This window comes from Passer domesticus, chromosome 4 (genome assembly GCF_036417665.1).
Source record: "Passer domesticus isolate bPasDom1 chromosome 4, bPasDom1.hap1, whole genome shotgun sequence".
Classification (NCBI taxonomy): domain Eukaryota; kingdom Metazoa; phylum Chordata; class Aves; order Passeriformes; family Passeridae; genus Passer; species Passer domesticus.
Window position 1 is genome coordinate 37,637,370 of NC_087477.1, and position 27,815 is coordinate 37,665,184.

At 41.0% G+C, this 27,815-nt stretch overlaps 2 protein-coding genes across 3 annotated transcripts in view; both read right to left on the reverse strand.

The window, feature by feature from the left end:
- Positions 1-1,704: 1,704 nt before the first annotated feature.
- On the reverse strand, positions 1,705-14,321 carry ETNPPL (ethanolamine-phosphate phospho-lyase). 2 transcript variants are annotated; one of them, XM_064417187.1, is made up of 14 exons: positions 14,263-14,281; positions 14,163-14,232; positions 12,604-12,722; positions 12,284-12,443; positions 11,350-11,424; positions 9,783-9,876; positions 8,625-8,741; positions 6,839-6,921; positions 6,120-6,345; positions 5,108-5,262; positions 4,295-4,384; positions 3,955-4,085; positions 3,022-3,089; positions 1,705-2,172 (listed from the first exon to the last, which is right to left on the reverse strand). In XM_064417187.1, the coding sequence occupies exons 2-14, from the start codon at positions 14,216-14,218 to the stop codon at positions 2,041-2,043; spliced, it is 1,506 nt and encodes a 501-aa protein (XP_064273257.1). In that variant the 5' UTR covers positions 14,219-14,232; positions 14,263-14,281; the 3' UTR covers positions 1,705-2,040. The 2 variants fall into 2 exon arrangements, with proteins under 2 accessions (XP_064273257.1, XP_064273256.1); XM_064417186.1 differs by having other exon boundaries at positions 14,163-14,321.
- A 4,827-nt stretch (positions 14,322-19,148) lies between these two features.
- Positions 19,149-27,815, reverse strand: part of COL25A1 (collagen type XXV alpha 1 chain) — a 297,126-nt gene continuing 288,459 nt past the window's right edge. The window contains exons 35-36 of the mRNA XM_064417188.1: positions 26,436-26,474; positions 19,149-19,596 (exon numbers count right to left, since the gene is read on the reverse strand). Coding sequence (XP_064273258.1) covers positions 19,468-19,596; positions 26,436-26,474 — 168 coding nt within the window. The 3' untranslated portion in view covers positions 19,149-19,467. The remainder of the gene's footprint in view (positions 19,597-26,435; positions 26,475-27,815) is intronic.

The following is a 27,815-nucleotide window of genomic DNA, read 5'->3' on the forward strand; positions in this document are numbered from 1 at the left end:
AAGCAGAGAGGCACAGGCCTCTTGTGTTTATGAGGTTGCAACCTTCAAAGCACCCCACCTTAGATTTAGGTTAATCAGATTTTTTAAGTCTAATTCTCTGACATACTTTTGAAAATTAAATATTAAAGACCTGCCACAACAGCTGTGTCACAGTACAGACTGGTACTGGGCTCTGTGCCTTTGGGCTTAAGCTTTCTAATAAATCACACAAATATTTGCTTGCTTGTTGCTGCACACAGTGGCTGAGGTGAAATATAAGTAGTGGCACTCCATACAGGGAGTGACTTAAACTGTGCCTTTAGACATACCAAATTAAGTTCACTTAGTTCTTTGTGTAGCTTCATTTTGGAAAAGACCTGTCCTTCCTGGTGCAGAGTTAGCAGGGAATGAACTATGGCAGCTGAGGCAACATTTGGCTTGAAGGGTAATAGCTGCCAACAGCTGAGTGCCTCAGGGAAACACAGCCTAGTCAGCTCTGCCTTGGCATGGGGACAACCTCCAGCTAAAACTGAAGTTACTTCCCTCAGCAAATAGGTGTTACTGCAGAATAAAGTTAAAACAAACAAATAAACAAAAAACCCTCTTTGTGTAGGAGATCATAATTACAAATGAGATTTATTTTGATGGAAGAATTATTCAAGGATCATGAAACAGAAAATAAGCCAGCTTGAGGATGTTGGAAAGAGTTACAGCAGAAACATAGACATAAATGTAGCAAATTGTGAAAAACATGAAGTTAGATAAAGTGCTCAATTTTCAGTCATATCAGTAGGATAATTAGCAGCAATTAGGAAACAGCAGAATTTAGGGTATTAAGATTGAAGAGAAAATAAATACATTTTATATTTTTTTCTGAAGTACAAACTATTTGGAAAGCCCTCCTTGTCCTCCACAGCATGGAGCTGTGCATGTATTAAGAGAAGCAGAGCTTGTGTGCTGTCATTGAAATTTAACACTGACTGAGAAAAGTCAGCCTGAAGTGTCTGCAGCACAGATAGCCACTGGTTGCATGCACGGTTTATGCACTGATTCTCTCCTTTCAGTAACCTATCCAGTGTTCCCATTCATGTGTAGGAACCCATGGAACTGGTGTGCAGCTCTTCATCACCACTGACAAAAAGTACCAGCACTACTTTGACAGGATCAGGCGGTAATTCCCATGACTGTCAAAACAACTCAAATCCATGGGAATGCAAGCTGGCCTGTCCCTGGGAACCTCATTGTTAGACACCTCTTAGGTTGAATTCAATCAATGAGTGTGTCTGAAATTATATATACTTCACTTGCATATTTCATAGACTGATAGGATCCAATCTATAAACTCTAGGGAAAAAAATTTAAAATCTTACTCTATATAAATATTTATAAAAGTTGCTTTATTCATAGAAAATTAGATTCTTTATTTTCCTTGAATTTATAGTGAGAGTGCCCTGCATAGACATTGTGTCTCTACACACAGAGTTGTAGACTCTTAGTAGAGCATTTCTGACATTAGCAAAGCTACTCCAATTTACATCAGCTGGGAATATGGTCCATAGGACCTAAGTTACACTAGAAGATAATAATGATTCCTTTCTCAAGCATTGTTTAGTGAATTCAGCCATTAAAACATGGGAAGTAATTAACATCTCAATATTACATATTGAAATTTAAAATATTGTAAAAATAGCATGTTAAGCATATATTTTTAAACTTAATAGATTGGCATTTGCTTTATGGCAGTTAAGCAAATCAGATTCTGCATAATATGGATAAATCTGCAGTTTTTACCAAGTTTGTGTACCTATGTCACACCTGCCATCAGCACCAAGGTATCTTTGTATCACTGTCCATTCTGCCTCATCTAGATTTCAAGCCACATGGCACAGTTCTCATGTATCTGAAAAGGTATTTTAAACCTAGTGAAGCTAATAGGAATTCAGCCAGTTTATGAAAGGCATGGCTAGGCTTCAAACAGATACTAGGACTCAGACTATTGCACTCTTCATCTCAAAAGCAAGATGGACACAAATTCAGACTGAATGAAGAAACTGTCCCTCTTCATGTTCTTATTCTTTTACTTGGCACCGAGCGTTTTTTAGAATAAATCCCATTTTCTTGTCGGCAGGCAGCTCCATTCATGTGGCTGATGCTTTCACTTGCACCTTCTGGTTGAGAGCTCTCTTCAGTGGTCTGAAACAGAAAGGAGATGTCAGTGGAGGCATGTGTGTGTCTTCCACCAGGCACCCACTGGTTCCCATTAGGTAGCTCTGCCTGATGCTCTATTATTGCCACAACTTCTTAGTTCTGAAAGAAATGGAACTGACTGTGTGAAAATATCTGTGAGAGTAGGCTTGCACTCCAAACCTACTAAAATCTAGATATATGGCAAATAACTCATCAGGTCTCTGCTTAACTTTTACACCCCATGGCAGCTGAGCTATTGAATTCCCATCCCCACAGCACCACTGGAAAACCCACCAAGGGACAGTTCAGCAAACGTCTCTGTAGAGAGGGTGACATGTTTGTAAGGGTGTGAGAAATCAGATGTGATTTATCCAGAGCTGGGGCTGCAACCTAAGAAGTCCTAATTTGGATGTGTGTCAGCCATTCATACTCAAAGATCTACAGTGGAAACAAAATCCTTGGAACTCTCTGAAAACCTGGACACCTTCCAGGCTGCAGGCTTGCTTAGAAAGCCAAATATCTTTCAGTAGCATGTAATACCAAGAACCAATAGTTGCTGACTGTGGTGCTCATGACTTTGTGTAGCCTGGTTGCTCTTGTTTGCACACAAGCAGATAAGGCAGGTGGCTGGTCTATAACATGTTGTTGGTCTGGATTACTCAGCTCTTTTTAGATTTACCCCAGTGAGACAGGGTAAATCCTCTTGAGTTTCTAGTAGCAAATTACTCTCTGAGCTCAGTTTCAAGGCACAGAGCCACTCACACTACCAAAAATGAAGGCATACTCTACCAAAGTAATTTATATTTGCTTTGCCAAGCACCTATCTGAAAAATAGTTAAAAAAATTAAAACATACTTTTCTTTTACACTGCACATTTGTAGATGCATTATTTTCTGTCTTCATTCCAGTGGCCTCTTCCAGTTCTGAAAAAAAGTAATAAAATAATTAAATTAAAAAGAAGTGGGAGGAAGTAAGCATACCATCAATTTAGTATCTGAAGTTAAAAAAACCCAGCTTTTCCTCTGGGCATTTATCACACAGAAGAATAAATGAAGAGTGATGAATACTTCCTAAAACATTTTTTGAGGCAATGCGATTAATCTGTCAGGACTGTCTAGCTTGGGGGTATTTAGAGAAAAGAATAAAATTAGCACGGGGGTATCAGAAAGACCTTTCAGAGTGGAATTCTGCCTTTTTCCAGCAGGTTAATGGAACTCTAACTTTAGTTATATTCTCAGAAGAAGGGAGCCTTTAATGTATAACAGGCTCCAAGAGCCCTCATGCTAACAGTATAACTGATGTTATTTTCCCCTGGGTTGGTCCTCAGGTAAAAAAAAAAAAAAAATAGAGCCTGAAAACCTTCAGGCTAAATTTGAGTGAGACAATCACGTCCCAGTACTCTAGTTAAAAAATAAACAAAAAGAAAAAAAAAAGGAAAGGTAGAGAGCACATTATGGAAAGTTACAGCTGCGTATCTGCAGCGTCTTTCAGGCCTGTGCTGAATTAATATATTCACTCCTTAGCAAACAGCACATGTCACCAGAAATGAGTAATAGCTGAGTCTGTAAGAGAAAGGCTCAAGAGCGGGATTTTGCCTAAAAGTTTGGATGAAGTACATATGGAGTTTTGTATTTATTTATAATAATTGGCATTAAGAACAGCAGTTTGATGAATGGTAAGAAATGCAGTTGATTAATTTCCCTTGCATGAAATGTCCTAGGCTATGATGGTGTTTCACTGGGAAATGAACAAAGAAGAGCATTCCTTTGAGCCCTAGAGCACACATACCTGTAAGAAGTGAATCAAGTGTCTCCACTGCGTGCTTTGCATCTTCCATTGTGAAACACATTGGTGGTTTAAATTTTAAAATATTCCTGTAGGGTCCATCTGCACTAAGAAGGATTTGATGCTCTTTGAATCTGGAAAGAGGAAACACTTGTGTTAGATACAGGTATAAAACTATCTTGTGTCTTGTCACTTCCACCAAGCTGATACGGATTTTGAAAGTCTTCTTTTTTTAGTACTATGTCACCAAAAACTACACAAACTGAAAACAAAATTAATGACTTACTGCTGGAAAATATTAGGAGGGTTTGATCACTGCACACAGTCTTTAAGAACTGCTTACTTGTAAATAAGATGAAGGGCTTCAGCTGTGGCTGGTGTTCGCTTCTGCTTATCTTTCACCAGATCCACCCCAACAAACAATCCAACACCCCTGGAGTAGAAAAGAAAAGTGCAGACAAGTGAAATCCAGTGTCAGTAACCCAAAACTTCTGCTGCAAATGCAATACCTGTTTCTAACAACTGTAATTCCCTTCCCTGAAGCGCAAATGGGGGAAGGAGAATGAGAGAGGAGACTTTATCTTTGGTTGCCTTTTGGCAACTTCCCACAATCAAATGGGATAACAGGTATTTCTGGATAAATTAATTTACCTGGCTCATTAATGCTATGTGGCCAGATAAGAATGACAGAATAACTTTCTTTCATGCTTATCCTGAAAATCACAAGCCAGGGAGATGAAAAAAGAAGTACAAAAACCCTGCAACCCAACCAAAAAAACCTGAAGGCAATTATCGATGGTAGTAACATGAGATGAGGAAAATCCATAATAACATCTCCCAAGGAAATCCCAGACATTTAACAAGCTCTGCATGATTACAATGGTGTGCTGACATCTTGGTTATTGCATGTGGATGGCTGTTTCTCCTACTCCCCCAGAACCTTTTTAGTGGCTTTGCTTGTAAGTAATTAAGCAGACAGATGGACAACTTAAATATAAATATACATATATTGCCTTACAATACCAGTTTTGGGCAGTCCTTTTTAAAAGAGAGCTGCAGCAAAATCATGGCATGTTTCTGTATTCCACTCACACCAAGTTTGCCACTTTTTCTAGCACAGTTACTTTCTTCCCTGACATTGCTGCAATGAACCCACCTGATATCTCCTACTAAGGGGTGTTTCTCCTTTTGCTCAGCCAGCAGCTCCAGGAGATAATTTCCTACACGTGTGGCATTCCCTCGGAGATCTTCTTTCTCTATTACATCCAGCACAGCCAAGCCAATGGCACAAGACACTGGATTGCCTCCAAACTGAAAGCAAAGACAAAACAAAACATGCCATCAAAATCAAAACCTATCAAGACAAAATATTCATCTGTGTCTATCCACATTGTTTTCACTGCCCTCTCCTGCTTGGCATGTCAGGAAGAAAGCTCAGAAAGGTCGGGATTTTGTGTCATTTAGGCTGTGGAACACCATCTCCTACATCTGGGCAAGGGAAGGGCTCCCTCTTCCTCTGCTCCAGGTTACAATAATTTGAGGATCTCAGGACTGAAGCATTCAGCTGATTGCATGTGTAGGCAAAATGCTCCTGGGAAGAGCAGTGGGTGATAGATTTGATATATTTTCATCCAGAGAGTATAAACTCAATTTAAAACAGGGGAATTCATGGTAGCTGAGTCACAGGAGCAGAAAGCAGGCTCAGTAAATGAGAAGGCTGAACTTTTGTGGAATGCATACAGATGAAATATTTTCTGGTAAAGGGTCACTATTTTGTTAGGTGTCAGTTGCAGAGCAAGGTCTGCCAGGTCATGAGCTCCACCAGCCCAGAGCCTATCCTAGAAAATGGAATTTTCCATAATCAGCATTTCAGAGTGGGAAGAGGGAAAGAGACATAAGGAAGAATTTTTCTGTATGGATATGAGCTGAGGTGCATAACCTGCCAGAGAGCTTGTGCTCGTCCATATGATGATGCAACACTTGATACAGAGCATATTTCAAAGCCTCTCCACTTGCTTTTAGATACTAGACTGTGGTTGGCTCAAGCTCTTAGTAATGTGATGCAGTGATTGCTGCAGATGTTATCTGGATCACCTGGAGAACTTCTAACTGGCATTTTGCACACCAAAAGAAAAATAAAAAAGGCAAAACTTCACCTATGAACTTACTGTATTGAAATACTCCAGTCCAGTAGCACCAAAACCTTCAGCAATTTCCCTTGTTGTGACCACACAAGACATAGGGTGTCCATTGCCAATGGGCTTTCCCATGGTGACAATATCGGGCACAAAGTCTTCACCTTGCAGCTGGAATGCCCAAAAATGCTTCCCAACTCTGCCAAAGCCAACCTGGACCTCATCAGCTATGAACACTCCACCTGCTGCACGCACATACCTGAAAAGAATCACAATACCTTGAAAGTCTAGTGCTGCAGAACACGGGTAGGCAATCAAGACAAGGCAGTCTGCATCACAGAAATTCAGCAGTGTGAGACCAAGTCAGGAAAAAAAGAAAGAATACAGTTATAGCTATTTTGTAGCTATGAAATTTGTATGCTACATGTTAAGAAAAAAAATTGACATTTTAATGTCAAATAGGAGTACTGTAATGGTACTGTAGGATTATAACTGGTTTAACTTCATCTTCCATCAAACTTATGGCTGAGGATTAAAGATAGGAAAAGAATGGGAATTATCTAGTGAAAAATTAGCTGATATTCCATTAAAAAAATTGAACTGAAATCATACTCTTCAATAAGCAGAAACGAACCACAGATAGCCAAGAACAGGAGAGGTTAATAGCTGAATTGATTAGGTAAGTCTATAGTGAAAAAAGCAATTTCTTTGTTTAATTTCCCCGTTATGCCCCTGTGAAGTGCTGTACGTACTCTGCCACTTTCTGGAAATAGCCCACAGGTGGAATTACTTGGCCTCCACAGCTCTGCATGGATTCAGCTATGAAGGCAGCAATCTACAAGAGACAAACTCGTGTGAGAGCTGTGTTCATCTACTTGGCCTTGGCAGAGACATCTAACAGTCTAGAAATAAATGTTTAAATGGGGTCTTAATTTAATCACACAATGGGCTGGACAACTGAGAGCTCTTGAAAACAGCTATGGCTAAAGGATTTATTAATTTTGTAATCAGAGTGCCCAAATTTGCAGTAGCCAGGGCCACCTTTGCAGCCTGATGGGAATGCAAGGATCTCCATTAAGTCCTTGTGTTGAACTGGATAACTCTGCCTGGTGTCAGTGGATGCTGGATTAGCTCCTGGGAGCTACATGAATTTATTTTAAAATGCCAGTTTACAGGACACACACAACAGTGTGTACCATCTTCCCTTAGAGGTTAATAAAGTTGCGGGTCTATGTGGGTTTTTGTTTAATCCTGAACACCAGGGAGAGGTGGGTGGAAGCTGACCTGTAAGATGACCTGTGGCTAGCCTTTGGGCACCCCTGCCTAACGCAAATAACTACACAAATAACATGTCAGCACGAGGCACTTGACAAAAGAAGAGAAAAATTCTACAGATGAAATAATTCCAGTTGCTAGGAATGAAAAAGAAAGTTATTTCAAGTCAGGAAGGGTAAGAACAGCAGATCAGACACACTGGAACATCAAAATTCGTTTCTTGTCAACAGCAGAGGTCTATGCAGCAGAGATACAATATTACCCCAAGGTCTCAGCATAAGTCTGCTATTTAAGGGATTGCATCCCCACACCACTTGTGAACCCCTCCCTGAGCATCAAGAGGTCTCTGTGCTGGTGCAGTCTTCCTGGAAACAAGGCCGAGCAGAAACGCGTAAAGAACCGTACGCTACATGTGAGCACACGGCCAAAGAGTACGAAGCGTCCCACAGCATGTGAGGCTTAGCCTTTAGCACAGCTTGTCCTGCCACACGTCTGTCACCAAAACCTAAGAAACGTGCAAAAGAAAGGGAAAAAAAGGGAAGAAAAAACAAAACTATCCATTAGTAGAGAATAAAAAAAAGTTGATGAAGAAACTAAAGGCGGGGTGATGTAAGTCCGTTGGACTAGAAGGGAACATGTTCCACGCTCCACTGAAGTCTTCTGGGACTTCAGTGGGTTTTAGATCAAGCCCCACAAGTCTCAACACACCAATGTCATCATATAAAAGATTAATACACATTTCAGGTGCACCTGTTCAGAAACTGTCTGTTTTTATCAAGGTCATAGTGTGTATAAGTGAAAGTTTCACCTTTTTATATGACCTCAAAGTTATCTTAACCAAACAGGCTCAGAAATGTAGTGTTGAGATTTTTTTTCCAATAGATTTTCTCCATGTCCTGGATTTTTTTATATATCTTTGCTAAACTTTTTGATGTAGTTTCTCATCTCAGCTGACGTCAAACCTTTCCCTATGATATTAACAATCTACCAATTCAATGCATAATATAGGAAATTTAACAGCTTTGATTGTATCTGCTTACATACAACTGTATTATTGATCCTTTCATTGATGGCTAGAAAAATTATTATAAGAGCATCAGATAGAAAAATGGCCCATTTTGAACAAAACCCATCACAGAAAAAAGAAGGGAGAGGGAAGCATGTGAAATTGGGAAAGAAACAAGTCCTTAGTTGCCTGTTACACACCCCCATGCCAAAATAAATAGGTGAAGCCTCAGCATTTCTAGAGCACAAAACACACACCTTGCGTCCATTCTTCTGTGCTTCTTCAATAATCTTTTTCACCTCTTCAGCATAAGCAGTTGCTGGATCTGGGTGGTCTTCCCTGTATTTCCCTCTGTAGATATCTGGAGAAGGAGCCTGAAAAGACCAATTCATTTATTTGTTTTTATGAAGGCAATACTTCTGTAAAACTTTTACTTTCTTTTCTATTGTTCCACTTTATTGGCTTTTCAACACCAATAGGTAATAAGAGCTAGTACAGGATGAATGTTTGCTTTGAATTGCAAAAATGCCTACTGGAGCTTAAACTCAATCTGGGCCTGTCATGCCTACTTCAATATTACTGAACACCGCTGTTGTAAGAACCATCATCTACCTCATCCACCTTCCAAGGCTGTCCCTCCTCTCCCTCAAGACACAATAATGAGTACTCATCCACCACCTTATTTCAGATGCTCACAGAAAATCCATTTCTGCAACTGGAGAGTTGGGTTTTCCAGTCTGCCACCTAACTTCTGGCATTTTAGCCATGGTACAAATCTGTGTGGTATTCAACCTTCTACAAATGGTGTTAGGAGAGGTTCAATAACTAAGGATGTGGTACATAAAGGTGACATTACTTTGGCAGTGTGGTTTATGCAAGGAGGTCTAGACAGGAAAGGCTTGCTTGGTCTACATTTCTAGACTGAGAAAAACTTTTGTCTTTTTAAGATACAGAAGTTTATGTGAAAAATCACAATACCTTAGACACTCAGGAGTCCAATACCCCAAGCTGTGCAAACTTCTGCAATCTGTCTTTTCGATTTTGGAACTAGACTCAAAGTCCTGCATATCTTTAACCAAACCAATGCAATACTGGATATTGGCTAATTTCATCAAACTGTGTAACTATACAATGCAGTGATTGAGAAAACCTGTGGCACAAGGAAGGAAATCAGCCCCACAGCTGAACACCTTCTTAGAAATCCATAAGCAAACAATTTTGCTGTATTTTTTCCACTGAAATCAGCCGAGCATATGTACACTAGCATCAACAAAACAGAATGAAAGTATATTTACACCAGAAGTGGGTAATACAATATGCTGCATAACAGGCATAAAAATGACCAAAAACCCCCCAAAAAACAAACCAAAACAAAACCACAAATCCCCCCATAACAAATAAAAAACCATACTTACCACATGCACATACTCCTTCTTGCTGTCCTTTCCCAGCTGATTAAATTTATAGGGGCTGATGTCAATCAGAGACGTAACATGGCCATGGTAAGCACTGTGTGAGTGTTAAATATCCAAGTCACTTTTCAGAAAATATATAGAAGAGCCAAATTTACAACTGTGCCTGTACATAATCCAGAACAGCAACCATATCTGCATCACAGCAGCATTGCTTGTGAAGGGATCCTGATTTAATTTTCTCAGTCTTTCTCTCAAAGACAATATGAAATTGCTGTTGACTTTAATTCACTAGAAAGACTGGAAACAGGAAAAATGGGGACAGACCAAGATGATGGCTGCCCTAGCAGCCATGGCTTCAAGCCATGGCTTCAAGGTGGCTGCCCTAGCAGCCTTACCTAGAGCTGAAAGGTGGGTCCAGCTCCTCCACTTCCAACCCATCAGCCCCACTCTGGCCAGCCCCAGCCTGGCAAGCTAGACCCCAACAGCACTGTGAAAACTCTCAGGAGTGTGCATTGCATGGAGAAGTGGGAATCTTATGCAGCAGCAGCCCATGACTATCTGCCCTGCAGGCATTGCAGCCAAGAGGGTTTGGCAGAAGCCACTGTCAGGAAAAGGATTTTGTTGGAATATAAGTGTTTTATACTGAAGAGTATGCTAAAGCTGGTTACTGTTGAAGACAACTGATTTAGAAATGAGGAACCAGAGCCTTTTGAGCCTAAAGCATGTAGCATCTTTATTCAGGGAATAATAAACACTTTTGTTCAGCCATAAACTTGAAGTGAAGCAAACCTCAAACCAAACCAAAGATATGTCACGATTTCTTAGTAGAACACACATAGGTTAGTGTGTTGCTAACAGGAATGTGGCTGAGTCAAACAAGTTTTGTGCTGCTCAGATAGAGACATGTATCCTTGCATTTGTTCTAGCTGGACTTTCTAATCACAACCTGAGAAGAAAATCCAGCACTACAGCAACATCACTAAACCTGCAGCTTCCTCTAGGATAGGAAAACACCGAAATGTGCTCAGCCACCTACCCTGTGGCTGGCAGCCCTACCAACACCTCCTGATTTTGCAGTCCCTTGGTTTTGTGTGCATAATTGTGTTCACTGAAGGAGAGCTGAGCATCATTGCAGCACTGCTGCAGAACTACAGGATCTTTCTTCTTGACCACTGAATATTTATTTGTGCAAAATGAAACGTGTCCAGCAATGCGTGATGAAGAGAAAGCCCTTTACCAGAGCAGCCCAGTAGCCAGACCACTCACTGCTTCTGAAACCAACATTTAAGTCTCTGGCATGAGTTGCTTTGGGAGTCTGTGGGAAATGCCCTCTAACAGGTGCCTGACCTTCTAGGGTGACCGACAAGCTTATTTTCAGAGATCTTCAAAACTTGTGTTTATCCAAATGTGAAAAAGGGATTTCCTGATCTGCTCTAATGCAAAAGCAACAAAGCTTTTCTTTCAGCAGGCAGTGGAGTACAAACAGCAGGGGGTTGCTGCAAAGCTGCTTCTGAAGTAATGGCAGGAGCTGCTGGCTGTGTTCACATAAGCTACTCTGTGTACTTACTTTTCCAGGGTGATCACATCTTGGTGCCCACGGTACTGCCGAGCCAGTCGTAAAGCAAGATCGTTTGCTTCAGACCTGCACGATAACAGACACAGCAGCAAACCAGTGAAGGAGTGCTTCCAATTAAAAGGGTATTCCCACAGAAGACAAGGCATGGGACTCATGGATATAAGAAATCAACACAGCAGACTCTGTTACTGTACAGATTACAATGCTAAGGTTGAGACTATAAGTGCCATGTAAGAGGGCAAAGATAAAACAACCCTTTGTATAAACAGCAAACAAAGAGATGCTTTCTTTCCCTCCCCCAGTTTTCCTGTAGATATTTACCTCCCCTTGGTACAAAGGAGGCCAATTTGCAGCTCAGAACACAGTGCAGTCACTAACCCTCAAAAAGCAATGCCCCATCTCCCACAGTCCACAACTCCTTTCTCCCCAGTGCTTGCACCATCACAAATCTGCACCCTGGAACAAGACTCAAGCTTCCAGCCTGATCTGTCACAGCCCCTCTGCTCACAGCTTGTCTGTTTTGGACATGTGAGTGATCGCAGACTACCAATCTGCCTAAAGAAGACGTCTTATTTCCAAGGTTATATGTCAATTTACAAACGGCATTCATCAGTCTGTACACAACATTCACCAATTTGCAGAATTAATTTCCTCTTCCTGCTTTCCCCCCACCACTATTTTTTTGCCTAGCATTCAGCAGGCCAGTTTCACATTTTGCCTCTCTTGCTTTGAGCCATCATTCTAAATAGGATGGCTGCAAATAGGAAGTAAGTTTTGATCAGTGCTGGATATATTTTTGTTGTATGTTACTAAGTCCTAATTAGTAAGATTTAGACCAAGCTGTCCTGAGTGTCTGTCTCTAACAGTCATTAAGAATAGTCATAGAAAAAACCAACCAAACAAAAAAAACCCAACTCAGACCTACCCAGAGTTAACAAAATAGCACACAGAGAGTTTCTCAGGCAGGGTGGCTGTGAGTCGCTGTGCATACTGAACAAGGTTGTCATGCAGGAAGCGGGAGTTTGTATTGAGCAGTTCCATCTGTTTCGTTGCAGCCTTTATCACATATGGATGGCTGTGCCCCACTAAAGAAGAAAATTATTAGTTATTACTAGCAAGCAGTCAATTACTGAACCACACAAGGATGTTCAGAGAAGCACAGTGAACATCACCACTTGGCAGAAATGTGTCCTGATCCCTAGTGGAAATTAAGGAATAGAAGCAGTCTCAAGTCAAACTGCTTACCATGTGCAACGTTGTTGATGCAGTCTAAGTATTTCTCTCCTTTCTCATCAAACATGTATTGGCCCTGAGCACGGACTATCTTCAGAGGGTCCTTGGCATAGAAAACTTTGCAGGAAGGCCTAAAACATAATAAACATAACACTTTAATTTTCTCATTTTTTCTCTCTCCTTTGAGTGTTGAGGAGGTTTATTTTTTTGCAGCTCTGGAGACAATTGCCTCCTTCTACAAAAAAGGGTTGTGAGCCATTCAGGTGGTGTTCAAGCAGGGGCTCTTGCTCACAGGGAAAATCCATGCACTTGCCCAGGCACAGTGGGGACAGAAGCCAGTGTTTAGTAAGGGTGTTTTCAAAGCTTGACTCTGCCTGCCATTGATTTCACAGGAGAACAGTGTCTGCACGTCCTTCCAGGTCCTTATATGTCCTGCCATGTTCCGAGGCTGTAGCTCTGCTTGTTTACATGCCTTCCAGACATCTATGGCCAAATAACTCTCTGGGACTAAAGTAAGCTGTTAAGCACTGTTTTATACTATAGCCAAAAAATCATTACGCAATGGATGGCTGTAGCATATAGAGGTCACAGTCAGGAACAAAACACTAATGCCTTGCAGGCTTTATTTTCAGAGGTGCTGAGCAGGTCCTAAACTCCTCACACTCTCACCCTCTCTGCTTTGGGTAAAAATCTTTAAAAGCAGCATTTTATAAGCATCTCAATCACACTGACTTCCAGAAAAACTCAAGCTCTTTATAAAATTAACCAAAGTACTCTTTAAACACTCTTTTATATTTCTTCCCCCCGCCCCCCTTCTTGGAGAATGTGCCAGCTATGTAATTATGTTGAATGCTATTACTGAGCAGAAGGAAAATCTTCTGAACATTCAGCATTGTTTATATGAACTTGGATAAACACAGTTGTTTCCAGGTAAGTCTGAGAGTTATTGTGGGGTACGCTGAGGCTATGAACTTGTAAATGTGACTGACTCCTGGATAGTGGTTTGCTTTCTTTCCCACAGCTTCTAGCCGTGTTGCAAAGCCACACAATTTCCTGCGCTGATGATCCTCTCTTTTTAAACTTGATCAGTATCGGTCACAACTTCTGGCAGCCCTCCTGCACGTCCCCCGGTTAAAGTGAGCTTAAGGGGCAGCAGCAGGTTCATTCAGGGGACGCGGCTGTTCTGCAGGTGCGCGCACAAACCCCCAGCCCTGCGCTCCTCGCTTTAGGCTCACACCTGGGTACCACATTCTGGCCGCTCGCTTTGATCTCTTGGAAAGTGAATGATGCGAGTGATGGGCAGTGCTCTAATGACGCATCCCCCCGCCCGCCTAGGGAATTCCGGGCGGCCCCGAGACCTGGGATCCAGGGGGATGACAGCTCCTGTGTGTGTCCCTGTCCCCCTCCCCGCTGGCTCTCGCTGCGGGCCCGGAGGGGCTGCCCAGCGCTGGCATCGCCCGGGCAGCGCCCAGCGGGTCCGGACGGGCGCTGTCACCAGAGACAGACCTTCCTCCTCCTCCTCCTCCTCTTCCTCCCCTCTGCCCCGCTCCCGGCCCCTCAGCCGCCCCTACCCGATGTGCTTCCTCCGCAGGGCGAGGGTCTCCGCCTTGCTGTAGAGCTCCTCCATCCCGCCGGGAGACGGGCACGGCACGGCACAGCACGGCACGGCACGGCACGGCACGGCACGGCACGGCACGGCACGGCACGGCACGGCACCGGGGAACACCGTCCGTCCGAGCCGCCGAAGGGTTCCCCGCCTCTTATCCCGGCGCCGGCCCCGGCCAAACCCCTCCTCCCGCCTCCCTCCCTCCCGCCTTCCCCGGCGGGACGGGACAGGACGGGACGTCCCGTCCCGGCGCTCCCCCATCCCCCTGGGCTTTCCTTTCGGGGGGAATCGTGTTTCCTGCTGGGCTGAGGCGGGCCAGCCGCGGGTGAGTCCTGTGCCTTGGAGTTGTGGTGTTTTTTTTGTTTTTGTTTTTTCCTAGGGGTGCAGACCAGCAGAAACTCGCGACACAGCCGGCTCGCTGCGTGGGGCACATCTCAGCTCCCACGCGCGACCCTGCCATTCCTGCCAGTCGTCGGTCATCCTGGTGGCCACAGCGCCACTGCCACAAACATTCGGGAGCGGGGGTGAGGAACACAAAGCGGATTATTTAATCAAAATCAGGGTCATTATTCAATGTCCCTCTCTGCCTCTTATGTCCCAAAATCTGCTTGTAAGAGTAGGCTGAGATATTACCTGTACATGTCCATCAAAGCCAGTATAATTTTTTTTGCATTTCTTAGACAGTAAGGCAAATTAGTAAGATCTACAGCTTGCCAAGTTTTGCACGTGTACCTAAAGAGCCGTGGTGCTCAAATACATTGGTTCACTCTTAGGTCCAGGCAATACCTAAATATACCCGGTCCTTGATCACTTTGTAACCACAGAAGCAAAAAATAAGTGACTTGCTCGAATGAGGCATTGTTTCATGGTTACACTTGATAACCATCTCGCTGGACATCAAAGGCCACAAGAAAAAGAAGGGAGAATAAGACGGGGGAAGAAGGACAGAATGAGCGAAGCTGCTGGTGGAGCACCTCGGATTTACCTTCTCCCTGCCAAGCACGCACCGTCTCCTCTGGAGGCTGCGTGAGCAGACAGCACGAACACTCGCCCACGGCCCTGCTACCCCATCTGCAGCTCGTCTGTGCCACCTGCAGCACTAGGTTTGGAAGAGTTTTCAGAGAGCATATGTGAAGCCACACAATTTCCTGTGCTGATGATACTTTCTTTTTCTTGAGCAGTATCCAGCAAGTCATCCTAAATTCTGCATATTGAAGAAACACACTTCCTGACTTTTACTTTTTTTTTTTTTTAAGTATCTCTGCCAGCAAGCCACCTTTCTGCTTCTCTAGACAGCACTTGTTTCCATCCAGTCATTTACTTGAGCTTCCTCAGTGTTAAATGTGAAGCTTTTGACATTCTATACTCCTGCTCCATTGGAAACCTTGCCTCACCAGCCAACAGTAGCAGAAGTCACAGCAGCTCCACCTCCATATCCCAGCGGAAACAGCTGCTGCCTGTCTTCAGTGCCTTGTCCAGGCAGAAAGACTTTAAAAGACACGAAGGAATTGCCAAAACTGTCAGCTAGGGCAGTATTGAACAGGCAATGATGAAATTAATTGATGGGTTCTCAAGAAGAAAACAGGCATTTAGATCTGCTAACATCCAAACAGAGCCAAGGCTGGAGTCCATCAGGAATGCTCTCTGCTTTTCCTTTTTGCCTGCATCTCTGAAAACTGGGCAATGATATTTAGCATAGGGCACATGCAGTTCAAGCTGTACTACACCTTACATCCTGACTTAGCAGCAATCCCTGTGTGCCTGCAATGTACAGAGGGCTGGGGCCAGGCAGCATCCAAGCCTGTGAGTCCCAAGGCATCTCAGGAGAGATGGTTTTCCCACCTTCCCACACCGGGCTGGTGCCTGCCCTCTGTCGGTGCCGAGCACAGCCTTGTCCCTTCCTCCAGGGCTGCTGCCGATGCCAACACTAGAAAATCTCAGCTGTTTATGCTGACGTGCCTTATCCTGCTCGTGTGGAAACCCTGGGCCACAAACAGATTTAAGATATATGCAAAATATTGTGCTGCTACTTCTTTAGAAGCAGGCACTGACAGCCTTGTATCAGGGCTTTTGTTTCAGGTTGAGCAAAAGCAAGTTTGCTCACTGCTAGCTTAGTAACAGCTTGAAGCAAGAGCAAACCACCAGGAAAGCCTGAAGTGGCAGATGAAGTAGAAAGGGGAGATTGTTTCTCTGTTCCTTTAAAGCCATGAAAAGGGTCTTAACAATTACAGAAATATCCCTCCCTCTTGGCCCATAGCTCTTTCACGCTCTTTTGATACTATGAGCAGGAGCAAGCCTGCCAAGTCTCATGTGTGGAGTCTCTCCCAAGATTAGCAGACCCTGACCCAGACACGGGCCTTTGCAGCACCACTTGCCCTCATAATGCTATGCAGTAAATCCTGGCAGCTATCTCTTCATGATATATAGTAGGATTAAAATAATTTATTTTCTTTTTTTTCTTTTCCAAAATACTTGTGTTTCAGTAAAAAACCAAAAACGCAAACCAAAACATGATGTTTACTCCATCCTGCTCTGTTTGCTTTAAAAACATTTTAATTTTCTTTCTTCCACACTTGTTTATGGGCTTTGTCCTGGCATGGTACCAGAAACCAGCAGCCTGGCTTCCTGTATGAAGGATGAAAAGGAGAAAATATTTTTAACAGTTACCCAAAGTATCCAAGGAAGGTGCCTCTGGCTACCTATGCAAATGTGAAGGAGTTCCTCTGAAAAACAATATATTGCTGGTGCATCCTGAGAAGTAAACCCACTGCAGATGGATTTGTGTGCCAATTGATCTGCACTGAAGATCTGTTTCAGCGTAGAAAATTTAAGCTGGACAAACCATAAATGTCTGCCCCTTCTCAGGGACAGGCAGCTGCTTGGCATTTGCTCTGGAAGGGGAATGGACTTGCCTGCAAGTTCATGCAGTGGTCGACCGGTCCAGCAGGACTCAAGTCAGTTAAGGACAGGGTGTGTTGTCAACATTTGTTTTTATCAGCTTTATCTCAACCAGAATCAATTACCTCATAACGATCTTAATATATCAAATAGAAGAGAGATCCTAAAAGCTGGCAAAAAGTTACCAGATACTTGTTAGCTCCAGCAGGGAGCAGCCAAAGGTGATGTCAGAAAGACCTTGTGACAGCTCCACGTAGGTGTGGGCACTTTGGAAACTCAGTCAAGCTGTAACCTGCACATAAAAAAACAATCAGGATATTTATTAGCTATTGAACATTCTGTCTTGGTGTAAGCACATGAAAAAAACCTCTGCATCCTGGTTATGTGACAGGAGCCATGTCCACCTTTGATCTGGGAGATAAACTAAAGCAGTATTAGTACAACTCAAGTACCAGCAGACAGACATCCCTGTGAAGATATTTGTGTGCAGTATTTTCTGAACTCTACTGGTTATATATATATGTACACATTTATACATGTTCAAGTATAGACATGAACAAATTGATACATATATATATATATATATATGTGTACACAAATATATAGATATGTATATATGCAACAAACCAATGTGTTTTATTACTACATCTGGGAGATGGGAAAGTAGAATGCCCTCCAGCTGGAAATTTCCAGAAGTCAATGGAAGAGAAGACAAATTAGTAACCCTGGGAAGACAGAACCCTGCAGCAACATGACTTATGTTTTGACATTCCCTTGTTTTCTTTTAATATTTATTTGGGTGCAGTTGATACTACTTGCTGGAACATGAAATGCTTTGTCAGCTACTTAGGTTTTTTTTGGTTGTTGTTTGGTTGGTTTTTTTAAATTTTTTTTTTATATTTATGTGTTATTATTTTTTATTTGGGTAGGGTTTTGCAGGTTTAGTAGGTCCACATGGCAGAGTTGCATAATAGCCTGTAAGTATTTAATTAAAGCTCCATTAAAAAAAGGAGGCAGAACTGGGAAGCATTTCAAATCCATGTTCTTTGGTGTTGTTTTGATTTTTAAGTTTTTTTAAGCCTTCTGATGTTTACATTCTTGTAATGAACTTTTTCACAGACTTTATATAAATAACTTACTGTTTTGCATTCTTTTATGGAGGAGGAAAAATTTGATGGATTGTTGGTTTGTCCAGAGTCATTGGAGAGGTGGCACTGTCACCCTCCAATCCACAGTCACTTTTGGAAATCTATAAATGTTAGAATGAGAAATTAAAAGTGCTTTTTTACCTTGAGAGAGCTGCGTGTCCGTGTTGTGTTATTTCGTGTCCTATAGCGACACTTTGGCACATCACAAAATTATGAAGGAAGCATGTGAATAGGAGGCAATGCCAGAGGAAAAGTCATGTCCCTGGGTGCAGCAGGATGTGAAGGCTGTAGGATATTGGTTACCTGAGGTTTGGCACTCAAGCATCTAAAGGGAGCACAGAAGTGAAAAATAACAGGGATGCTGTCAAAGCACGGAATGGGAAGCCCACGGGGCGTTGGCTCTGGCAGCAGCTCAGAACACACGTTTGTGCTTTGGCAGGACATCTAGAACTGCATTTCTCTACAGAAGCACAAGACAGGAGAAAGACAGAAGCAAGAGAAGGGCAAGAGTGGCCACACTGAAGCAAGGACATCACCTGGGTCATGCCTGCCCAGCTGGGGTGACAGCAGCACTTGCAGCCCTTGGGGCCACGTGCTCAGCCTGGCAGAGCACAGCACGTTAAGCTGCAAGTACCTCAACCTGGAAAGGCAGCAAAGATATTTTTAGCCCCTCCAAGAGTCTAAACCAGAGCTAGACAAGATTAATGGACATTTATGGGGATTAGCAAGAGTTAATAGGAGAGGCCAAACCTCTCCACCTACAATTTCCTCCACCTGCAGTGACTGCATTTTTGAGGTGATGGAAAGGGAAACAATGTGGAGTGTTCTGTTTGTCTGAAATATTTTGGGATTTAGAGAATCCAAACATTTAAATAATGTGTTAAATAATGTGTTCAAATTGCAGTGGCTCCTCAGTGATTTTCTGGTTTTTCAATGTTTTGTTCAGGGAGACTCCTGCCAATGTATGTCTTCTTAAACCAGGGTGCTTAAAAATATACCATTTTGTAATAATTATTATTATCATAATAATTTTTGCAAAACAAGCTGGATCTGTGGAAAAGAGACCCTCACATTTTCTAGCTTGCACTGTTATTTGTGATGCTGCTTGCACACATCTTCATTTCTCAGCAGTTCACGTTTATTTTTCACCTTCAGAACTACAGAAAAAGGAGACTGGTGATTTTCAGCTTTACTTCTTTAGATCCCAGGGGCCTCTGAACTTGCCTAAGCAATAGTTTCAACTTCTGGTGAATACACAGATCCTTGCAACTTCCCCAGAGTGAGAAAAGGCTCCAAGCTCTGCACCAAACCTTCTTCCTTACGTACTTTGTGGATGCCCACAGCCTGTGCTGTCTGTTTAGAAAAGATAATGAAGAGACACTGCTTTGAAGGGGAAAGACACATTAAGAACACAAAGAGGAAGGTGAGTTTTCCTACTGCACACGTGGCAGGGGCCCTGATTTTTGTGTGAATGTCTGACACAACTTGGACTAGACTTCAAACTTCAGGTTGGCACAAACCAGCACACACGTTTTCCAATCCAGACAGACTAGAACAGTTTTTTGCATCAACATTAAGAACTTTATAACTATTCAAAATCAGCACCATGGTTGGATTAATAGTTTAATAATTACACACTTTTTACATTATGAAAATAAATCATAAATAGTGTAAAAATAATTCTGAAGATCAACTTCTCACAAGCAAGAAACAAAACCTGAAGTACAAAACTGAAAGAAAACAAAACAATATTCAACTGAAAAACAAGGAGAAATTTAATAATAAAAACAAAAGCATGCTGTTTGATCGGGTTCAATTAAGTCCAGACCAGTGGCCACAAGAAAGTGGTAAATAATAGCAAATTAAAATGGGTGATTAAAACCTTGCAATTCTTTACACTACTCATCAAAAGAGGTCTTGTGACATATTTACAGTGCTAAGACACTCAAAATATTTCTAGTATTGATAATATGATGCTGACCCATGAATTTTCCCCCCCAAACACTGAAATTCTTGCCAAATTACTTTTCTTTGTATTTTTATCTCTTCTACTTCATTTATGAGACCATTTGCAATACAAAAATAACGGCACATATAGATGAACTTAAAAAAGTAAAAAATACAAATAAAAATATATAATATTTTCCAAAGGAAAAAGTCAGATACATACATCTTAGCAACATTTTAAAAGTTGTGTGATATTTTCCCAAACATGTACAATAATATAAGAATATCCACATATATGTTAACAATATGTAAAACATTCTTCCACCAACCCAACTCTCCATAATACTTCAGAGAAGTGTGCAAGTACCAATGGGATCTGGGAAATTAATACAATTTCTTTTTAAAATAGAAACAAGTAAAACACTAACGGTCCCAGGTTAAGTTAAGGCCCCCTGCTTTCAAAGAAAATTCAATTTCCAAGCAGCATTGATAATTGGATGCATTTAAAAACAAAATGAAACAAAAACAACACTCCAAATCCCTTTTAAACTACAAACTCCACTTGTTCTATGGAGTGTCTTTTTCAGAAATGATGGTGGCAGGCACTTATTCCTAACTGCATTTAATGAATCCAACCACCATGTAAAATACTTTAATAACAGAGGGTGCAAGAAAACCTTCATTTGTACATTACAGCAACACTGACATCCATAAAAACAAATGGCAGAAAAGAAAAAAAAAGTTTTAATTTAAAAAAAAAGTTAGTTTTAATTCCAGTCAATGAAATAGAATTTTTACAATGACTACAAATTAGACTTTCTTTTGACCACTATCTTTGCAGATGTTTTTTGTGTGAGTCTTTAGCGTGAAAATATAGGAATCTCATTAGGTAAAATACATAGATTTAAAAATGTAATATAAGATGGTCAAGCAGCAGAGATCAGGAAATTTGAAGGGAAGGATCAACCTCTGCATGCCTTGAAGCTTTTCATCACTTTCAGTTACTAGGCTGACAGTATCTCTGCAGTTCTTACTGAAGTAGCCCCGATTCAGGCAAAACCCCACTGCTGAATGTGGTAACATGCCCCTCGTTACAAAGCATAACACCTGGGTCCTTCCTCCTGCGTGTCTCAAAGAGCTTTTCAAGGAGAGGACTCATCTCTGTCCCCTGCCCTTGCTGGGGGTGGGCAGGCACAGCCAGAGCAGCAGCCTTGCATGGCTGAGCTGGGTTTGCCATCCCAGTTCTGGGGCGGTCAGTGGGACAACTCCCTCCACACCACATGGGGATCCAGGATCCCAGCCATATATCCTGGCACAGCCTCAGCCTTGCAAGCACCACCCTCCACGAGCACCAAAGGCCTGCTGATCTCTTTTGGGGCTGCTTTGTTACCCTCATGGCATGACCATGTACCTGGTGGCCACACGCACCCGGCCACGGGTGTGATGCTCAGTGGGGCCAAAGCTAACTTTCCACACCCCACAGCAACCTTAAGAATTATTCCTTTTCCAACTCTATACTTTACACATGTGCAGATAAATGGATTTGATCGTTCTGTAACTCATTCTTACTACTTACACCATAGACTAAAAGAATATACAAACAGCTGGATGAAGAGTATCATTCTGCTTTGCTACGCTATCAGAATATGACATCACGACCAGCAATAAATAAAAATATAAATCAAAAATACATTGTATTATTATTCCGTGATTTAACATCTCATGCTTTACCTCAGGAAAAAATAAAAAGTTTTCCAAAGCATCCTGAAAAAAGCTTTCCCATAGTTAGTCCATGAATATGAAGACAAGGACCACGTATGTCAGACATATTCCATACAGTGCTTAAAAGATTTGTGGCCTCTGTAGCAGGACTTCTGCACAATGTGGTTTTAATGCACTGGAGTAACAGATAATTACAAAACTTCATATGAAACAAATACTGAAAACTCTCAAAGAAACGAGGATTAATCATACCTGAAAAAGTCAGGGATATAGAAACTGTGTAGACTAATACCACTACACATTTCTACAACTGAAAAGACTGGTAGAGGAACTACTGCTCCTCTCACAAACTAAACAAAACAAAGCATATCTATCTGGAGGAATGCCACTAAAAGATACAACAACACACTGGCAGTTCAAACTGTAGCTTTGCCATCAAAAGGAAAAAGATATACTAGCACCAGAAATAGTTGCTTCTTGAACAAAACAAATATGTTGCAAGTCTTCACAGGGTGCTTTTCTTGATGAAATATTAAACCAATTTTTTTTATTTTTTTCTTGTACTGACCATGCAACTTTTATAGATACATTTAAGTTTCATTTCAATTCAATCTGAGATGCAAGTATTAATGCCACATCTATGTATGTAGTTTAACCTTTCAAATTAAATTGTTTATCTACTGCTCACTCATGCTTATTTAAAAGGAATGAACAGTTCATGATACTGAACAATGCAAAAGCTAAAAAAGCCAAGATTATTTGGGAAAAAAAAGTATTCCTACCTGCTGGAAATTTAATAAAGAAATTAATCTACAAGACAGAAAAGAAAGCAAATGAAGGTGCTTAAGTGTTTCTTCAGTAGGGTCTCAGTGTCAGGGAGTTAAAAGAGAATTTATTTTTGACTAACTTTTGACAGTAGCAGCATCTATAATTATTTCCTGAATGACAAAGCCATGGACCAAAGCTCTGCTAGCTTTATTTGTGCATATAGAAATGGATACTAGGAGGGCAGTTAAAAAATATAAGTACACAAATTAAAAAAAAAATAAAAAGAAAGTGCTAATTGTTTATCAGCATTATTTATCTTGTTGCTATTTCTTGAGTTGTGTTTGTGGACAGTCTCAATATGGAGTTGCTAAATCATCAAGCCAGATAATAAACATCCTACTTGATTTTGCATGCAAACACCTTTAAAAAATATTTCATCTTACTGTACTGATTGCCAGTATTCGATATCTTAAGAAACATTCGGCTTCTCATCTCCACATGACCACACACCCAGCCAAATGTGCCAAGTCAGGACACCGACATGAGTGACTCTTCTCTGTCAGGCAGGCAGCTTGCTCCTCACCCAGCCTGCTCGTTCTTTGAGACAGTGCTGCCTCCACAAGCAGACTGGAAGTGGCAAGTCAGAGGCTTACAGGGTGCTGCTGCTGTCCTCCTTCTGAAAGGCCCTCAGTGGTGTTACTGCTGTAACACTCTGGTAACGTTTCATATTCTGTCTGTGCCTCCTGAAGGTTCCCACTGTTGTAATCATGGCTGATACTTGCATCTCTGAAAATTTAGGGAAAGTAAAACGTATTTCCTTATATCCGTGAACACTTGTTTATTTCTTACTATTGGAAAGAGAGAATTGAGCAGTAAAAGTACATATGTATTCAGTGTATAGTGTGAGATTTTTGTTTTTATTAGGAAGATAATACTAATTGGAGGCCACTAAATTGACTTTTTGCTTTAAAAATCTGTGTTTTCCTCCATGAAAACCTGGGTTTGACTCCAACATACCAAAATGACAATAAAGATTCATCAAAGAGAAATATTCCATTATAGTGGCATTTCCATTGCTCTGAGATTGTGAAGCAATACAAAAAGTGTGACCCCACCTTCACATGATTTAGAAATGATGGAGCAAGGAAAAATGTGCGTTTCAAGAAGGGCATAAGGTGCCCTCATATGAATGGAGACAAGCTGTCTTTTTCAACTTTAGTTTTGGTCTACATATGAAAGACAACTCCTTAAAAAAAACCCCTAAAACCAGGATGATTCTGCTATATACATTAGGAACAGAAGTGATATAAAAAGAATTTCCATCTGCCAAATATGGCACCATTTCTTATAAATTATACTCTCAAACTAACTTCAGTGCACCATATGAAGACTCAAAATGGTAAAAAATACCTCATGGCAAAACTACAAATGTGCACAAATTACGTATTTCTAGCAATAAAAAAAAGTGGAGAAGGAAATGTTTCTCTAGAAAGCCATCTGAACAGAAAGGGAAAAAAATCAACACATTTAACAGTGGAGCGTGGTGACAAGCGTGCAGTGATAATCACACAGAATTGTTTCTCTCCAAAGCTTTTTGAGCAACAATGTCCACTAAAATCACCTTAACAACATAAAAGGAGCAAGATGAATACATCATTCTGTGAAACACAAAAATAAACTCTTTCTTTTCTAGACTTAAAGGCTTCAAAGACTCTGAAATAAAAACTGTTAATACTGAAACAAGATGAATATGTGGCTTGAAAGTATTTTTTTCAATGCCGTCATCACAAATGTTGAATAGATTATTGAAATGCATTCTTTATGGCAACAGAAACAGGAAATGGAAACAAAACCAACCATTGCTTCCAAATTCCCGTAGAGAAGTCCAGCTAGTTATGTGTAATTTAAAGTGAATAACCTGAAAACCACACCATGATACATACATCTCTGGTCAGTTCCATTGTTCCATCCTCCATCCTCTGGAGGATGATCTGATCCATCCCCACCTCAAGAGTGCTTTCTCCTCCAGCAGTCCCAAAATACAATATGCAGAGTGTATACACTCTGTCCGTCCTCGAGTGAGGTTGAGAAGCGTCTGGTCTCAGGCGGTGTCTGCCATCAAATGATCCCTGCAGCACCTCTGTAACCTTTTCAAACAACCCACAGAGAAGTCTGGTTTCTTCTTCAAACTTCTGTCCCTCTTGATTAAGGACTTGACAGGGCCTGTCGTGGATGTCTCCACGACCGTGAGCAGTGCAAGGCAAACCGACGCTGATCAACAGGCGGGACCCTCTCTGATCAAAGGGGCCAAGTATCCCGCAAGAATGGAAGCCATCCACCTGCAGCTGGAATGCTATTCCCCAAAAATTCAAGGCCTCTCTCTATGCTCCTCTGGTTTATCTCTTTTTAGCAATGAGCCATGGTGTGACTCCCTTGAGATGACAAAAGGAAATGACTCAGAAGCTGGAATCAAAGGTCACCGTCAACAGCCACTCATGATCACACAGCAAGCAGGTTTGGCACACAAACTCATGCTTTTAGTTCACACGAGAAGATGCGGTGTCATGAATCAGTGACGTGCTTAAGATGGACATGGAAGCCAAGTCAGTAAACTCCAACAGCAGCTGGTACAGTACATTTCATAGCATTTTGCTCTTATTTGGTCACAATTTCTTGTAAACTAGTTCATGGCACTCATTGTCCATGCACATCCACAAGCCAAAATATAAGAATTTACAGAAATATTAATTTCTATTATTGATCATTTTTTTGAGATCTCTCCCATTAGAGAGACAATCTTTGCAGGTTTATCCTGCAGTTATTGTATCATCTAACTGCAGATGTAGGTGAAAAAAAAGATGTATGTATGGACTATTGCAAACAGGTAGAAGCAGCTACATGTAAACATATCTCAGACTTGTAAAATCAAATTTTCAGTTCTCAACTATAAATAAAAAAAGTGGAGCACTATATACACAACTTCATGCTTGTAAGGTTAGATTCATCACTGCAGAGACAAAAAGAGATACAGATTAATCAAATTAGTAAGATATTTCAGACATCCATTACAAATACATAGATAAGGCAGAGTTGTAAATATGGATAGGTATTTCTTCAGCACCAACTATTCTTCAGAGGTAAATGCACCCAGGATTTCACTTATGCTTCATGTTTTCTGATATATTATATGCCGCTATCCCTCTAGCTATATTATTCTGAATGCTGTATTTTTAAATCAAGCGCTGTCTAGGTTAAATCTTTACTAAAATAATGTCGGCAGTTAATATTGCCATAAAACACAAAACCCAGGAGGATTTATTGGAGAATAGAAAAAAAAGGCAAAGAAAAGGTCAGAATACACTGTCCTTCTCAGTATCCCAGAAAGCCAATATAATAATAGATCAACAGATATATTTGACAAAAATGCCACATCCATGAACTTTTATAATGAATAGGAAGCACTGATCATCTGCAGAAACCAAAGGATGTGTGAGTCTTCATGTGAAAAATGAAAAGTCTTGGACTTCTCACAAAACTAATGACAACTATTTCTACAGTACTGCCTCAATGAATTATTCTACATAAATTACAATATATCATGTGAACTACTGTCATGGAGAGGTCTGATCTTGCATTTCTGGATATGTCTGTCTAGGAGGCTCTGAAATGTATCTTGATACAGTATGACTGTGACAGGCATTTCTGTCTTCTAAGGACATACTGGTCCTGAAAAGAAAAAGCTCTGCCCATCCTACCTTTTGCCAACAGCCAGGCATTGGTAATCCATCAGGACCCTGTTTCAAGGGGAGTAGGAGGATAAAAAAAAAAAAAAAAAAAAAGAACATAAGTTAGTCTGACAGGATAGATATTTCATCAACATCTGTTAGAACAGCTGAAGCAGCTTTGACTTTCTATCTAAAAAGTAGATACCAGTTTGCTTATTTCCTCTCTTATTCTCAAAGTGAGGGAAAAGCCAAAGGCAGGAAGGTTTACACTGTAAATACATACATGCACTTCTCTGCCATAAAGATTTGGGGTTTTTTCTAGATTATTAGAACTAGTTTCTTAATGCTACTAGAGCTCAGGTTACATGTTATTTTAAGTAGAATCTGTTTTATTCACAATAATCTGTATCTGAACGTACAAGATCAGTGAGAAAAACAATACTATTACTTTTATCTTGAGAGTATGACATTTTATGGGCCCCTTGTTCAAAGGTCACCCTGTGATAGGACAGCAAGACTCGAATGGGAGTAGGATCTTTTCTTTTCACTTTCAATATCAGTTTTTGAAGGAAGCAGCGAAATCCTAAGGCCTGAACACACCTTGAGTGACACAGTGGAAGAAAACATCAGCAGTGAGAGCAGGGCAGTACAGCACCACTGATTATTTCAATGCTGGGGCAATATGGCCATCTAATTTCTTCTCATGTTAGTGAGAGTCACTCCTTTTAATGTATCATTTCTACCTTCATGTATCTCCATGCATCCAGTAAGATCAGGGCCAGCTTTTGACCAGAGTCATACTGGTTTTCATGGATCTAATTCCGATTTACATGGCTGCCCAGGGTTTATTCAGGGAGTTATATGCTCAGAATTAGGACCACATACAATGTAACTAGACTATGCTTAAGCAGAAAAAAAAATCAGGCCTTTAGATTTCTTAGAATTTAGAATACCAATATTTAGTGTTAACCTACATGTGAAGATAATGGTTAGTACAGATTTTTGAATATACTTGCATGTGGTCTGATGTGAATGATTTGCTGCCTAAACAAGAAACAGTGCTGCATGCAAAACAGCTTATTCTAGCAATTATCCACAAACAGAATATTTTTGATCCATCAACAATTGTTAGTGAATCTTCAGATATAAATAATAATAGAGAAACAGAAAAACATTTTTAAATTACAAAAGCATGCTTGATTATCCCCAACAAAATATGAGCTATGGTTACCATTAATTGGAAGCAAACAACATGGACTATGGAATAATCTTAATGGACTATGTAATTACAATTAAAAAGCAATTGACTTCAAACAGAAGTGTTATAGTCAAAATAAAACCTACTTAAATTTAACATTCATCTCAGAGAACCGTGCTTAACCACCAAACAATATCAGAACATGCAGATCA

Bases quoted from the DNA above. Each gene is read 5' to 3' on its own strand.
- ETNPPL (XM_064417186.1), bottom strand. From the start codon at position 14,218: ATGGAGGAGCTCTACAGCAAGGCGGAGACCCTCGCCCTGCGGAGGAAG. The intron at 8,742-9,782 runs GTAAGTATGGTT...TGGTCTTTTCAG, and splicing joins AGAAGGAGTATGTGCATGTG to GCTCCTTCTCCAGATATCTA. The intron at 2,173-3,021 runs GTATGTTTTAAT...TTTCTGTTTCAG, and splicing joins ATGTGCAGTGTAAAAGAAAA to ACCACTGAAGAGAGCTCTCA.